At 33.1% G+C, this 16,953-nt stretch overlaps 1 protein-coding gene across 1 annotated transcript; it reads right to left on the reverse strand.

Annotated features, from left to right (window-relative positions):
* Positions 1 to 6,611: 6,611 nt before the first annotated feature.
* Positions 6,612 to 11,262, reverse strand: LOC131173246 (leucine-rich repeat receptor-like serine/threonine-protein kinase BAM1). Its single transcript, XM_058135257.1, has 2 exons — positions 8,268 to 11,262; positions 6,612 to 7,304 (listed from the first exon to the last, which is right to left on the reverse strand). Exons 1-2 carry the CDS (start codon positions 10,831 to 10,833, stop codon positions 6,886 to 6,888), a joined length of 2,985 nt encoding a protein of 994 aa, XP_057991240.1. The 5' UTR covers positions 10,834 to 11,262; the 3' UTR covers positions 6,612 to 6,885.
* Positions 11,263 to 16,953: the final 5,691 nt, after the last annotated feature.

Genomic DNA, 16,953 nt, shown 5'->3' on the forward strand with positions numbered 1-16,953 from the left:
ATTCTTGAACTTATGTTATAATGACCAAAAACATATTTCCTTGACCTTTTAGTGTTTTATAATTCTCAGTAATCTAATGCATACCATACACCAAACCGCAAAGTGAAAGTTGGCACAACTACAAGAAAGATAGTATAGGAAAGGCAGCTGTTAGCTGTCACTTATTTTGCATTTATTTAGGGCATTTGTTTAGGAATTTTTGTGTGCATATCTGTTCTTACCTTTTGTTGTATGATTCTGATACAATTTTGGTAATTTAGCTTGATTAGAAACCTAATTGTTAGCTGTAATTTTTTATATATATCTTTAATTTCTGAGGCAATAAACATCAGAATTCTTATTCCAAAATTTCTTAGTTCTTTTACATGTTATCAGAGCCATAGTTGATGAAAAGAAAAATGAGAGTTCTGGATCAGGGAAAAAAACTTCTAGTTTTTACACACTGAATTCGAATGACAACCCAGGTAACTTGATTACCCAAGTTCAGTTGAAGGGCGAGAATTACGAAGAATGGGCGCGAGCTATGCGGACTGCATTGCGGGCCAAAAAGAAATATGGTTTTATTGATGGATCTGTCAAGCAACCAGCAGATGACTCACTGAAACTCGAAGATTGGTGGACGGTTAACTCTATGCTGGTTTCTTGGGTGTTTAACACCATTGAACTGACGCTTCGCTCGACCATCTCTCACATGGAGAACGTAAAGGATCTGTGGGAGGATATTAAACAGAGGTTCTCGATTGGGAATGGTCCATGAATGCAGCAACTGAGATCGGATCTGGCGAATTGTAGGTAGGAAGGTCAACCGATCGTGTCCTATTTCGAAAGACTCAAAACGTTATGGGATGAAATAAACAACTATGATCAGATACCAGTGTATATCTGTGCAGGCTGCAGATGCAATCTTACCATTGAATTGGAAAGAAAGCGTGAAGAAGAGAGAGTTCATCAGTTTTTGATGGGCTTGGATGAAGAAGGATACGGAACAGTGCGCTCTAATATTTTGAGCACTGAACCCTTGCCCAATTTGAATCGTGCCTATGCTATGGCTGTTCAGCAAGAGTGGGTGCGAACTATGACACGAATCAAGGAAGAAAGAGGCAATCCTATGAGTTTTGCAATTCGAGCACGTAGTCGGAATTCAGGAGGGATAAAGACAAATCCTCAATTTGTTCTAATTGCAACCGAGAGGGACATGATGCTGAAAGTTGTTTCCAGCTGATAGATTATCCAAAATGGTGGGGCAATAGATCACGTGGAACTTTTGCTGGACGAGGAGGTGGTCAAAAGCGTGGCAATAGAGCAGGACGTAGCAAGGGAGGAGTTGCTCGTGCCAACGCCACACAAGCGACTGGAGTTGATGGTGGGCGTGGAATTGTGACAGATTCAAATCGAAAGGGTCTTAATGGATTAAATGAAGAGCAGTGGGCTGCTTTGCTGGGTATGTTGAATTCTTGTCAGAATGGTGGCAATGAGAGGCTGACAGGTACGCAGAGGATATTTCCTTGGATTATTGACACAGGAGCTTCCCATCATATGACAGGAACGTTGGCATTTTTTAGTGAATTGCGTGACATTGTGCCATGCTCAGTCGGGTTACCTAATGGACAAAAGGCCTTGGCGATGAAAAAAGGAACTGTGTTGCTTGGAGGAGACTTGAAATTGCAACGAGTCCTTTATGTGCCAAATTTGAATTGCAATCTGATCTCTGTATCACAACTACTTAATAATTCAAATTTGGTTATTCAACTCACTGACAAAATTTATGCTATACAGGACCTAAATTCGAGGAACCTGATTAGAGCGGGTGAGCAACGCGAGGGGCTGTACTTTCCCAAGGGAGTGACATCGGTACATGCTTGCAAGGTAACTGATATTGGGTCTTTTGAGCTTTGGCATAAGAGAATAGGTCATCCTTCTTATAAGGTGGTAGAGTTAATTCCAGAAGCTGGTAGCATAGTTAGGAAAACTAATAAAACTTGTAAAGTTTGTTTTAAAGCAAAGCAAACAAGAGATATTTTCTTTTCTAGTGACAATAAAGCTGATGGTTGTTTTGAATTGATACATTGTGATTTGTGGGGACCTTATAGAGTCCTAACTTCTTATGAAGCAATTTACTTCTTAACAATTGTTGATGATTACTCTCGTGCTATTTGGATATATTTGCTGAATGGAAAATAAGAAGTAGCTTGTGTTCTTAAGAAATTTGTTGTGATGGTTAAACGCCAATTTGAAAAAAATGTGAAAAATGTCAGAAGTGATAACGGAAGTGAATTTATGTGCTTAAAAGAATATTTTGATGAACAAGGGATGTTGCATCAGACTTCCTGTGTAGGAACACCTCAACAAAATGGCCGAGTGGAAAGAAAACATCGCCATATTCTTAATGTGGCAAGAGCCTTGCATTTTCAAGCAAATTTACCCATAGAATTTTGGGGAGAATGTGTACTTGCAGCCGGGTATTTGATTAATATGACTCTATCTATGTTATTAAATGGTAAAACCCCATATGAGATGCTCTTTGGGAAAGTACCTTCTCACAAACATGTTCGGGTTTTCGGTTGTTAGCTGCCACTTATTTTGTATTTATTTAGGATATTTGTTTAGGAATTTTTGTGTGCATATCTGTTCTTACCTTTTGTTGTATGATTCTAATACAATTTTGGTAGTTTAGTTTGATTAGAAACCTATTTGTTAGCTGTAATTTTTTATATATATCTTTAACTTCTGAGGCAATAAACATCAGAATTCTTATTCCAAAATTTCTTAGTTCTTTTACATGCAGGAATCCACAATAAATTAAAACTAGGCCTTTTCACCTTGTGGATAACGCCATTTTTCCAAGCAATTATCCACAAGGAAGAAAACAAAAGCAACATAGATTAATATGACATACCACATCACGCCCAGCCAATTTCCTAATGGACTCCGACTTCAATCCTGGAGGAACAGATTGTCAGATTCAGCTGCATTATATAGTTAAGAATACAATACTTATTCAATTAGCCAACAAATCATGGAGTTGCCAACAATATCTACACCATTAAACAGTCAATACAGAATTTTTCTTTTTTTTTTTTTCCACAGGACAAAGCCAATACGCAATTTTAGCAGCAAGAGGAAGGAATGAAAGGGGCGAAAAGGGCATAAATCAAACAAGCCAAACAATTTACTTTCCATAAAATCAAAATCTTGATCATCCACGATAATTATTACCCATCTTCAATATAAAATGAACAACCCAGATTTTTTTTTCCCATTTTCAGTTAAAAAAAGGTAACATAAATGAAATTAAAAACAGAACTCATAATAGCTTTATATTTAAAAAGTTGGGGAAGAAGAGGAGGAGGGGGAAAGGGGATAAGAAACCCAATAAGAGAGGATGCGTTTCTCAAGTTCTGTTTCAGCGGCAATCGTCGATCGATAAAAGCCCAAGTTAACACCTGCAAACAGAGAGACAAAATAAATAGCAAAAGTGTTAGTCAAAGTCAAAGCACCAGTACTTTTATACCAAAAGTCTTACGATTTAGCATTGTATTTTGATGGGTGAAATTATTTTTTTTGAATAAAAATATTATTTTAAATATTATTAAAAAAATAATTTAAAAAATTTAATTTATTATTTTATAATTAAAATAAATTTAATTTAATTTTTAATTATTTTTTAATATTTTATAATTAATATATTTAAAAAAATAATTTTTTTTAATAATAATTTTAATAGCAATATCAATACAACCAAACTCAACCACTGTCTATAAAACAAAATATTTATTCTTATAAAAATTGAATTTTATTGTTTTCCTTTTAATAATAAAATTAAAAAAAAAAATCTTATGTTCAAAAGCAAAAACGCTGGTTGCACGCTATCCAGTGTCCACCAGGCACACGTTGGCAACTTACACAGAACGGGAAAAAAAGAGATTCAGATTCCTCTTATTATTAATTAATTAATTAATGGAAAGCATAAAATTCTATTTTATTATTATCTTTTGATAGTTTTTTTTTCTTTTGAGATAAAAATCAAACAGAAAATGGAATTTTGTATATAAATTATAAAAAAAAAAATCCCTGGAGAGAAAAATCAAATGCAAATTCTCAACTTTTTTTTTTTTTTAAATAGAGATCTTTTTGAGTAAAAGTGGGAAATTCAATATATATCTTACTAGAAAACAAACAACTTTCAAAGATTTTTCGTTTTTAAAGAGGGGGGGGGGAGGGAAATCTGCTTGGTTGGAGAGAAATCGAGAGAAAATGAAATTTCATGACTTCAAGTCCGCATAAATAGAATATCAATTTGCAAAATGAAACATTAAAAAAGAAGTCACCGAATCAAACTACTCATAGAGAGCAAAAAATTAAAACATTTCATTTCCTTTGATACGAATACGCTACAGAGGAAGCAACAAAGGACTAAAAACAAAGAAAAATGAGAAATCGGAAGCAGACCTAGAAGGGACTGATCAAGGCCGATACGAAACCGAGAGACCCGATCTGATGTGTCCAGAAAACCGCTTTTCAGTATAGTAGAAAAGCGGTTTTCCAGAGAAGGAAAGAAGAAGAAGCAGTGAAAGTAAGGTCGAGAAGGAGAAGAGGGAAACAAAAGGGTCTAATTATGGAAGGATCGGACAGGTCAGATGAGTTCCTGGTTTGAGAAGAGGAAATAGTGACCGTTGGATGTAGGGTTTAAAGACAAAAAGGGTGGGAAAGCGCCAATATTTTCGGAGTGCGTCCAGTTTTGTGCTAACCTTGCTAGGAAATTAAATTCTCTTTGTTGTTTTTTTTTTTCCTCCTTTTTTCCAACATATTTAATAATGAAATATAATTAGTTTTAAAAAATAACGAAATAAAATTTAAAAAAAATTATATTTTATGGGTATATTTTGGCTAGTTACTGATTCAAATCAGATTGATTTTGAGTTGAAATCGACAATTCAAGATTTAATAAGGTAATAAAATTAATTTTGATTTGATTCTAATTCTAGTTTCAAGTTCGAAAATATTTTAATTCACATTGCACCTTATAAAATTATTTTTTTTTTAATTTGATTTCAATAAGATTAAAATTATCTACTAGAACCATCAATTTCAATTTTATAAATAGAGAAAAAAATTAAAATCCGGCACTATAAATTATAATCAGTTTGATTTTGATTCAAACCCTTAAATTATTAATTTAAGCCAATTTCACATTTCAATATCGATATATTTCAAGACTTATATATATATGTATATTTATATTCATGATTGTAACAATATATTATTAGTAATATTTTTAATATAATGTTAATTATATAAAATATAATTAATATTTATTTAATAATATACCCATTAAATCTCAGTTGAAATAAGAATAGATTTAGTATGGGGGCAAAGGGGCGCTGCTCTCAATTTTCCTTTTAAAAGATAATTTTTATATAAAATTTTAATATTATCCTATATTTAAAGATATTAATTTGCCCTACATTTAAAGATGTGTCATATAATTTCTTTTGTTAAATAATTTTCTCTTATTCCATTAAAGTTTGGATGATTCTATTAATTGAAATAAATTTATTAGTTTTCTTAGGAAAAATAAATTTATTAATTGAATATATATACAAGTGAAAATGAGTATTTTTTATGTTTATATATTACCCCTATTAATAAGAATTTATAAATTCATTATTGATTTAAATCTTAAATTTTTAATATTTTTTTTGGCAAATTTAAAAAACACGCTTAGAGCAATTTAAAGCTAACCTTTTTATTTTTCAAAAGTTGAGAGTTCTCAGCTTCTAGTGGAAATTTATTTTTTTTTTAATTATAAATTTAAAAAATTGGGGATGGAAAATACCAGCGTCAGCTTGCACATTCGATGGAAAATTTAGAACAATTATTTTATATTTATTTTTATTATTTTTATATAGATTAAATTTTTTATCTTTTAAATTTTGTTATGAAAATTTTATAATAAAAAATAAAAATATAATAATATAACAAAAATATTAATTAAAGATATGAAATCATTTGAAATTGGTTTAATCATATGATTATTTTTATCATTTTTAATATTATATTATATTTTTTAAATATATTAAAAGAATATATAGAAATAATATTATATTTTCATATTAAAAAGCATAATTTATTTAAATATTATTTTTATTTATTAATATTAATATTATTCTTAAAAATAATATTTTTTTTTAAAAAAAAAAGAGAATTAACATGATAGAGAATGTCATACAGTAATACTATGAAAAAGAATATCGCATGTCAGCTCCTTGGAAACATCTATTTTAATATATGGATTCAGTGTTTAATTAATAAAATAAAAATAGGGCTTTTTAGTTTAAATTTATTTTTCTAATTACTTTAAAAAATTATTATATGGGATGCTTTAGATCTGCATTGGCTTCACATATTTAGAAAGGATTTTTCTTGAATCTATAACATAGGGTATATGATGAAATTTACTTATTAAATATATAAATATCACGTATTTATGTCTTAGTTTCAAAGTGAATCGAGTTTACATATTATTAATGCCATCACTTCATATCTATAAACATTGATTATAACATGAAGGGGGGACAAAATGTAGAGGTGGGGCAAAAAATGAAGTAATGTAAAGCAATCAAATATAGCATTTGTATAGAGAAGAGTATATGACACAAAAAGCATTCATGATCCCTTTAATTAAAGATTGCAAGCTCTCCACCTAAGGAGGACACTCCTTAAAAAGAAGGTAACCCACAAATTATTCCTACATCTATATGCCTAATTCTATGAAGAAAAAAATTATTCTTTGCACATTAATAAAAAAAAAAAAAGCTATAACAAAAATCAAGCCAATTTAAAGACAGCATTAAAATTCAAAGGGAAAAAGAAAATTATTCAAGCTTAAACTAAAAGATCTTGTTTGGATTTTGCAAGGATTTTCTCATTTTCCCCATTTTTCAATTGTTGGGAAACAATAGAAGATGATGAAGAATGGTAATTTGGAGAGTTACGAGGAAACTCACAGAGCATTTGAACTAATTCTCTCATTGTAGGACGTTCAATGCTATTTTCTTGGCAACACAACATTGCAATGAAAAATAGATGCATTGCTTCATCTTTAGGCACCATTGTTAGTCTTGGATCAACAATGCGCATCACATCTTCTCTCCGATTATTCGTTACTCTTTTGCTCCATTGTACAATATCCACCCCTTCGCCGAAATCACCCACCGGTCGTCGTCCTGTTAGCAGCTCCAAGAGAACAACTCCAAAACTATATACATCACTCTTCTCGTCCACCTTCAATGTGTATGCATATTCTGCGATATGAACAAAATTTAGTCATGACATAGCTAAACCATGGGATGAGGCCCATAAGACCACCACAATCCAAGCCCCACACAACCCAATTTGCAGCATCTTCATCTTGGGATTAAGGAAAGTACCCCCAAAAAAAATCATAGATATTAGGTCAAAGGACAAAGACAAAAAGAGATGCCAAACTTGCCAAGAAAGCTCAAAGCAGCCAAAGAAGACTGGTAGGTGGGAAGAAGAAGAAGAAAAATACGCTTTACACGTAAGACCAAAATCAGCTAGTACAACAAAGATTAGTGTTGTAAATAGGTGTGCATGCACATATGTGTCGGTTAGCTTTCACTAATCTCAATGTGCTGTTACGTTAGAATCATTATCAGACTGAAAATAAGCAACAATGTGTCAGATTTGGACCTCCAAGATTGCTAGATCAGAGTTTTTCGTGGGTCCCAACAAAGTGCTTCGGCTCTTTTGTTTCTGTGTGATGTTGTGTTGTGAATACCAAGAAAACCTATGCGCCTGTCTCCCTTTGGCACAAATCACGGGTAGTTTTTCTGCTCTCACTTTTTTTTTTTTTAATTTAAGAGTTTGAAGTCGAGATCCTATAGTTTCTCAATGACTTCAGTTTCACTGAGGTAACACTATTGCGTACAGTACTACTTATAAGGGATCAAAAGTCAGCTATACGTGGCTTGTAACTGTTCTTACCTTGGGAATATCAGATGGTTGCTGTTCATCTTGAGTTCTTGAAATATTCAGACAATTTTGACATTACAAGAAAAATTTACTACACACAAAATAACTAACTGAACTAACAAGGTCACTATCAATCATCAATCATCTACAGTATCACTGTGCACAAAATCAGAAAGCAAGCATTAGTAATGTTTGTAAAAATGTGATGCAGTGGTTAAAAACTGGCTTAGTGATATCATTTAATTGCAAATATAGTGAAGTAATGAACTTACCGGGTGCTATGTAGCCATAAGACCCTGCAATTGCTGACATACATTCTGATGCTCCCCCATCAATAAGGAATTTTGCTAATCCGAAATCTGCAACATGTGCTTCGAAGCTCGAATTTAACAGAATATTGTTGGATTTTACATCTCGATGAACGATCAATGGTGAACAATCATGGTGGAGGTAGCATAGGCCTTTAGCAGCCTCAATGGCGATTTTGTACCTCAAATTCCAACCCAAGAAAGAACCCTTTTTGCCATGTAAGGCTTCTCCTAGGCTTCCATTTCTCATGTACTCATAAACCAACAAGTTGGTTTCTTTGTTGGAGCAGAAAGCAAGCAATCTAACGATGTTTCGATGCCTAATGCTGCCTAGTGTTTGAATTTCTGCTCTAAAGCCATGGTCATGGCTATTGGTGCCAAAACCAAGTAGTTTTTTAACTGCAATTTCAACCCCATTTGGCATTTTCCCATGGTATACAATCCCAGCTCCTCCTCTACCAATTACGTTTCCATCTTTTACACATTCCAGGATGTCTGTGACGGTGAATTCTAGCTTTTGGAAAGCTGTCATCTTCCAAGAATCTGAGCTGTTTTTCTTGAAAGACTTGGCCTTTATTATGGCAGCAGTTGCAAATATCAGAGAGCATATCAGCAGGCCTAAAGCGAAGATGAGCTTGAAATCACTGGGGGCTTTTCCTGGTGTGTTTGTGATGGTGGTGAAATTGCAAGGATTGTTAAGTAGAGGACCACAGAGTTGAGGATTTCCTGCAAAAGAGGAGGCATTAAAGAGGGAGAACTGACCGGATTCTGGGACCTTTCCGGAGAAATCATTGAAAGAGAAATCAGCAACAGTGAGGCTTTTCATGGAACCAATGGATTTTGGTATTGTTTGGTTCAAGTGGTTCCTTGAAAAGTTCAAGTAATTCAAGATATGGATGTTGGATATCTCTGGTGGGACTGAACCAGAGAGTTTGTTCTGGCTCATGTCAAGGAAAGTGAGATGGAAACAGTTTCCTATTTCAGGTGGAATTGGACCTGAAAGTGAATTTCTGCTAAGATCAAGCATTAGTACTTGCTGGAGTTCTCCTATGGAAGTTGGAATTGGACCTGAGAATTGATTTCCACTGAGCAGAAGGATTTGAAGTGAAGAGAAATTCGAAAGCGAAAATGGCAGAGGACCCGAGAGGAGATTGTTTGACAAATTGAGTTGGCCTAATTTAACAGGTTTAGATGAACTATTACCATTCTCTGATAAATTCCCTGACAGGACGTTGTTCTGCAACTCTGCTAAATTCAACCGAGGCAAGTAAATGAAACCATTTGGAATGCTTCCATTCAAGTAGTTCTGCCCTAACCTCACTCTAGTGAGACTATAACATGTCCCCAAACCTTCTGGGATTGGACCAAACAGGAAATTCTTCAAGAGAATGAGAATCCTCAACTGATTAGCGGAACACAAGTCCTGCGGAATTGTACCAGTGAGCTTATTTGAGGACAAATCAAGAATGTGAAGCTTCCCATTTTGGCCAAGTTTTTGAGGAATCTCACCGGTGAAATTGTTCATCCACAGCCCCAGCGTTTCCAAATTAGGCAATTCCGCGACATAGTCTGGAATGGAACCGTGTAGTCTATTCAAGAAGAGATTGAAGAGCTTCAGTTGCTTGAGATTGATGAACTCAATTGGGATTTCACCAGTGAGTGCATTGTTGGAGAGGTCAAGATTCACCAAGTTGGTCAGGTTGCCTAACTCCTTTGGAATAGAACCTGAAAAATGATTGGCATGCAAATATAGAGTATCAAGCAGCTTCAGGTTTCCAAGCTCCCTCGGAACTAGACCATCTAGTCCACAGTCTGGTGAATTCATGTGAACTAGATTCACCAAATTTCCAAGCTCTGCAGGAATCCCACCTTCAAAAACATTGTAATACCCCAAGTAAATCTCCCTCAAGTTAGTGAGGTTTCCTAATTCAGCAGGGATTTTTCCATGAAGATCATTTCCTGCGAGTGATAGATACTCCAACCCCACTAGTTTCCCATAGCTTGCAGGGATTTTGCCATAGAAATAGTTGCCACCAAGATCCAAGTACTTGAGTTTTTTCAGGCTCAAAATCCCAAGAGGAAGGAAAGCAGTGAAGTTATTATTGTAAGCATCAAACACTTCCAAGTTTTCCATTTCAGAGTAGTTCCAATCCAAGCCACCATTGAATTGATTGTTTGAGATGTTAAGAAACCGAAGATTACTCAACCTGAAAATCTCAATGGTACCGGTGAAGTTGTTTCCTGCAAGAGACAAGTTGGTGAGCCTATCAAGCCTTGAAATCTGAGGTGAAACAGAACCTGACAGATTCAAATCTGTCAAGTCCAATGACACAACTCGCCCGCGAGAGCAACCAACTCCAGCCCACGAACAAACTGATCTTGGATTCGATGAATTCCACGTGCTCAAGACTGGTTCAGGGAAAGCAAATCCTTGTTTAAGCACAACTAAAACGTTAAAATCATTAAGTAAAGAAGTAGAACAAGAGGTGCTAAGAAGAGAGAGTAGGGTTAAAGCAATGAAGGGGACCATGTTTTGGTGAAAACTTACTCAGGGGAATTGAGTTTGGAAGGAATTGAAGCAAAGACAAAGGGATTTAAGCACCTGGGTATCAATGAATTTTCTACGAAAGGAAGGAAAAGTGAAAGGAATCTGAGAAACTTCAAGTGTGCGTGGGCTGAAGGAATCAAACATCTTCACAGAAAGAGTCTTGAAATACAAGGAAGAAGCTCTGCCTCCCCTTTTCTTTGCTTCTCTTTTCTGTTCATTCTTTTCCTTTGCTTTTCTCTTATTTCCCTTTAACAAGAAAAGAGAAGGAAGAGAAGAAGAGGGATATTGAAATTCCGGAGGAAAATGTTCTTGATTGTTTTCTATTCTTCTGTGTCTTAAGTCTCCTTAAGCTGAGAAAGCTAAAAGAACACTAAAAAAAAAAGAAAGCAGAAATTAAGGAAAAGAGGAGGAGGAGAAGGGTCTTGCTAAATTATTTTTGATTAATAGTAATTATGTTTATAAAGAAAAAAATAATAATAAAGCCGTTGGATAACAGAAATTTAAAGTTGAGAATAGGGGGAGAAAAAGTAAAGTTGGATGCTGCTGCTGCTGCTTCTCTTTCTTTCAATTTTTTTCTTTAATTCATATGACGAAAATGCCCTTTAGCTTTAATCAAAGGATGCACCTTATTGCTTTGAATGAGAGATGTTGGAATTGCACTTTCAATCATTTAAAATGGCTGCATTGTCCTGTTGCTTTTAATGAATGACAACCATAAATGTATCCCCTGATTTTTACAATGACTACTCTTTATTATGATGTCAAATTAGTGGAGAGAAAATCATTTGATGCATGACACTATTACGATGTTATTTTTACTTTGTATAACCTCAAATCTTTTATTAATGAGGTTTATTAACATTGGAAAAGTAGTTTTTTTTTTCTTGACAAATTAAGAGATAATGGTGATTAGCGTACTAGTGGAATCTCTTTTCGTGGCTTAAACTCGTGAGCTCCAAATTATAATGAGTCTCTTTTCAGACTGCAGTGGGTGTTTCAAGTCATTCTCTATTTATTATGCACAATGGGTGTTTCAGTGATGAATTATTAGTTTTTCAAGCAGAGAATGACTGAAAAAGGCAAGAGAATGGCTCTTTTTGGTAATGGGTATTGATAAAATGCTGTATAATGCAAGAAAAGCATCAGAAGTAGCTGTATGACCCCAAACTTCTTCCAAGCGGTTTTTTTTTTTTTTTTTTAGCAATGGATTTTATTAATTATGAGACAGAAAAAACTTAGTATAAATCACTTGATCAAACCCGAACAATAGGCTTCCAGATAAAACTTAACCTAGAGGTCACCTGTGGTTGACTCAAAAGCCGAGTCCTCGGCAATGACCGCCGTGGCTATGGTGGTTGTAAGAGGGTTTTATCTTATCATTTTAAGCTTTTTTTCAGTATACAAGTAACAGAACTAAGCATCATTTGACAACTGTTTGGATACCTTCGGGAAATATATCTCATTCAGAAATCATAATGTGCAGAGAAATTACCAAGAGTAGTACTAGAGCTATCCAATCTTCAGTCCTTGTTATGACAAAAAATATATATATATGCAAGGGTGACATAGAAAAGCACATTTAGCTCCTAGATGATGCATAGAGGACCCATCAAAAAGTTGCATAGACATATTATCAGAATCATATACTAGTACTACAATACAGGTTGGACCAAAACTGGATTTGAAGTCAGACCAATTGTGTATTTTGATGCAATATGTGTAATTTTCTATTACCTATAAGGTGTTAAATTTTTTTTATCTTGAGTTGGGAACATGTGCCTGCAAGGAAGAGTAGGGACTAGGGAGTTGTAAGAAGTAAAAGATGATGATTATTAATACATCATTACCATGTTTGTTTGAATGATCAATATATAATTGTGTTGCATGCATAGGCTGCATGGAAGAGGGAATCAGTGGAAGCTTTTTTTCTTTCTTATCAAATTTGTTCCTTCTCTTCTTCTTTGCCCTGCAGGGTTGGGACCAACACCTTGTCTATGTTTAATGAATATTTGAGCTTTATTAGAAAATGGAATAGTCTTAAAGAGAGAGCTGAAAAGTAAAAGCAAGATATATTTGCTTTTGATCTTCCACTTCAAAAGAAAAAAGAAAAAAAATCCATGAACATCTCTCCCCCCCTCCTCCCCTTCTCTTTACCTGGCTAACTCCTTCTTTCCCTCTTCTCTCTCTTTACAAAAAAATTTGTCTAGACCTAATTCATTATTTATTAAAGACATAAACATGTGAATCTCATCAATTTTACATGTGAGTCTCACTATATATTATATCCTGGATCCAAGATGTATCGAGTCTAAATAAAAATTTTTCGTACATTTATTAGATTCACTTCCATAAAAGTCTATATTGTTAGTGAACTAGTATTAGTGAAGGATTATAATAGGAATGTGTATATTTAAAGAATAAATCACCTATCATTGCTTTTTTTAAAAAGGGATGAGATTAGAACCTCATACCTTCCCACTATTTAATTTTAAGATTAAGGTGATGGCCAATTAAGCTATTCTAATTGGTTCCCTCCTCTCTCTTTCACATGTAAAAGAGTGCTGTTGTATTAACTTGAACACAATCAAATATTAACTTGAACACAATCAAAAACCTTTCACCCTTATCCCCTCTTTCTTTCTTTCTTCATCTAACTCTCTTTCTCAAAAGAAAAATAATGGCCCATCATACATGAGAAAGATTGGTCTTGCTTTAACATGAACATCTCTATTTCATGTGGGTTTTGTCATAAAATAGTAGTTGGCTTCACTTGTGCTTGATACTATTTCATGGGTTAGGGACTTGGGACTGGGAGGGTGCTCTTTTGAGGTGTCACTATCTGTCTTATTGATGGGCAGGTCTGCCCCCCTCTTCTCTCTTCGAAGGGTCACCATCTTGTGGTCTGCCTCTCTTATAGGCTGGAAAAACCTCACGTGGTCACTCAATCCAATTGTTAGCTTAATTGGTAATAAAATATAAGTGGAAACATCTAATCTCAACTTCAACTTTTGGCTAGATCTTCATGTCCAAATCCATGAATCCACATCAACCCATTTTAGATTTTATTAGTCTTTTCTTTGATTTAAAAAAGTTCTGTCAAAGAAAGAGCAAATCATCATAATAATTGCAAAGTCACAGGAAATTAAGAACACATGACTTGATTTTGTGATTCATATCAGCCATATTGTTTTCTATATATTATTTTCCAAATGACAAGTTGTATGTGTCTATCCAAAAAACACTGGGTCCATATTTCTCATATTTATAGCATCACAATTAAGTACTCTGCTGAAAAATCTGCCAGCACTTATATGGCAAATACATTCAATTTATTTCTTTAGGAATTTATAAGCTCTAATTTCTTTTTTTTTTTTCTTTTTATTTAATTTTCTGAAGGCTTCCCCCACCCTTTTTCTTTTGCCAAAAGTCTAATAGAGGCAGGCTAGGATAATGAGATTGCTGCAATTTTACACCAAAAACATGGCATTGCACTGCAAAGCATCATCATGGAAATAAATGTAATGATGATCATTTTAAAAAACCCAAAAAGAGAATGAGAAAAGGATTGGAAAATGGAACCATGCATATATAGCACACAGAAGAAGAGAGAGAACTAGCAGGTTCTTCCTTATCTTTCTTAAGGAATTATAATTAAAAGCAGCTTTAGATGTCACAGGTTGTGAAATGCCTTCTCTGGCAGCTGCATTATTCATCTGAGAAGAAATGGGAAAAAGTTTTTCTTTCGGCTAATCTTGATTGCTTGCCTAGAGAGATGGGGAGAAAAAGGGGTTTAGAACCATCTATTCTATAAGGCAATTAGTACACGACCAACAAGCTAATAATTAACCTAAATACTGAAACAAGGTTGATTTTAACATTATAGACACCCTTTAAATGCAATCGTGTTACAACAGACAAAAGAATTTAAGACGCACACAAAATCATATAAACAAATTATTAAAAAAAAAAAAAAAAACACAGTTAAAATATAAAGTTTTTGTCCAGAGCAAAACATAAATTATAATCACTCACAATTCTTTGAACTTTAATCTCAATTGGTTACTGAAAATCTAACAATTTATCAAAATAGTTAAAATATTTTAAATCCTAATAAAATATTTTATGAGATCTATTATAATAACAGAAGTATTTAGACCCATGAAAAACATATTAAAATTCAAGTCAAACCATGATAAATCTCAATAAGAAAAAATTAAATATAGTATTATATATAACTGGACTCATTGCTTGCCTTAAATCAAAATGATATTTAAAAAAAAAAAAAAATTGGTTCCTCTAAATTTGATGATATATGATACTGTTGGCCACTATATCCACCTCAGAAACAAACTATAAGGAAAACAATCATTGGTATGATGGAGAATGAGACTACACATAAAGAACTGCTACTGCTATTGTCCTCTTAATGACATGAACCAAAAGTTCTGTCTGTAGAGCAAAGATTTTCCCTTCCACCAAACAGAGAAGAGTATGCGATACGACACTCTGCCCTCTTTTTTTTTTTTTCTTCCTTTTTATTTATATTTTTAAGTACAACCATTTATTTTATGAATATAAATATAGAGAGTTTGAACTCATACAAAAATGAGTTCATTAATAATTAAATTAAATATTTACCTATAAAATTTGTATATTTTATATAAATACATTAATTAATTATATATATATATATATATTTTAATAAAAATATTTAATAATTATTAAATTTATTTCAATATAATTTAGGGTTAATACTAAAAAGAACACCACATGATAAATATACATTTCGCGTGAGTGACACGCTCCAATTATCTAGGAGGAAAGTGCGTCCACATCAGCCTGTCTACTGTGGACAAAGCTTCTCCACTATCCTCATGGACTCAGTCAAGAAGCAATGAATCCTCTAAAGTTACACACATTTTTTCAAATTTTTTATACACTTTGATTTTTTATATAAAAATATTTTTATTATTTAATTATAATATTAAACTAATAATATATATATATATATATAAATATTTTTACACCCTAATAAGATTATTAAAATTTAAAAAATAAAAAATAACTTAATTTTTTACCAATAAAATATTTTTTATTGACTTTTTTTAATGTTTCAAATATTAAAAAATATAAAAATATTTTCTAAAAATTTTTTTTTTAATAAAACGAATGGAGTTTTAATAAAAAAAAAAAAGTTCAGATGCAATTGATAAAAATGTGAGCTCATTTTTCTTAATTATCAATTAGGAGTTAACTTTATCAATGAGCACGATAACAACAATACTCTTGAATGTATCAGATTGAAAAACTATGCTCTTGAAATAAAGAGAATTTGGTGTCCTGATTAGACAGAATATCATTTTCAGTTCAAGTGGTATTAGAGCCTCGTAAAGTCCTTGCGGTCCTGGGTTCGATTCCGCCCTTTGCACAAAATGTAAACTCTGCACTAAAAGCTGAGCCTGACACGTCCCGCGCAAGTGGAGCGTGGTGGGTTGGGCCCGTAGACGGGATGATAAAAAGAATATCCTTTTCAGATTAAAAAATACAAAAGAAATTTCCAACCTTTCATCTCTATCTCTAAATTATATTCCTTAATAAATGCCTCAATAGAATTTCAAGAAATTGGTTCCATCTTTGAACAAAAATGCAAAAAAAAAAAAGATTCTATATTTGATGCCACCAATTTTTTTTCCTTTTTTTTTTCAGAGCTACCCTTATCCATTGCCACCTTTACCCAATAATTACACACACACATGCCTATAATGGAATTGTAGGTGTATATAAGTGGTTTGCGATAGTGGCAGCAAACATTCTATATTAGAAAAGAAAAAAAAATAAAATTAAGCAATGTGGGTGCGCCTGGTCATGATGGATTGAAAATTTGCGTACAAAATTACACATGTAAATTTTACTTATTTTATATGTTATGTCTTAAATTTATTATAAATAAAATTTAAATAAAAATTTTTAATATAATAAAATAATAATCGAGAGCATGTTCTCAATATTCTCAATGTTTATTGTTTTCATCATTAGCTAATGGATCAGAGGATGAAAGAGAGGTGAATTAACTTTTTTTTTTTAATTAGTTTTATATATTTA

Source organism: Hevea brasiliensis, chromosome 14 (genome assembly GCF_030052815.1).
Source record: "Hevea brasiliensis isolate MT/VB/25A 57/8 chromosome 14, ASM3005281v1, whole genome shotgun sequence".
Taxonomy (NCBI): domain Eukaryota; kingdom Viridiplantae; phylum Streptophyta; class Magnoliopsida; order Malpighiales; family Euphorbiaceae; genus Hevea; species Hevea brasiliensis.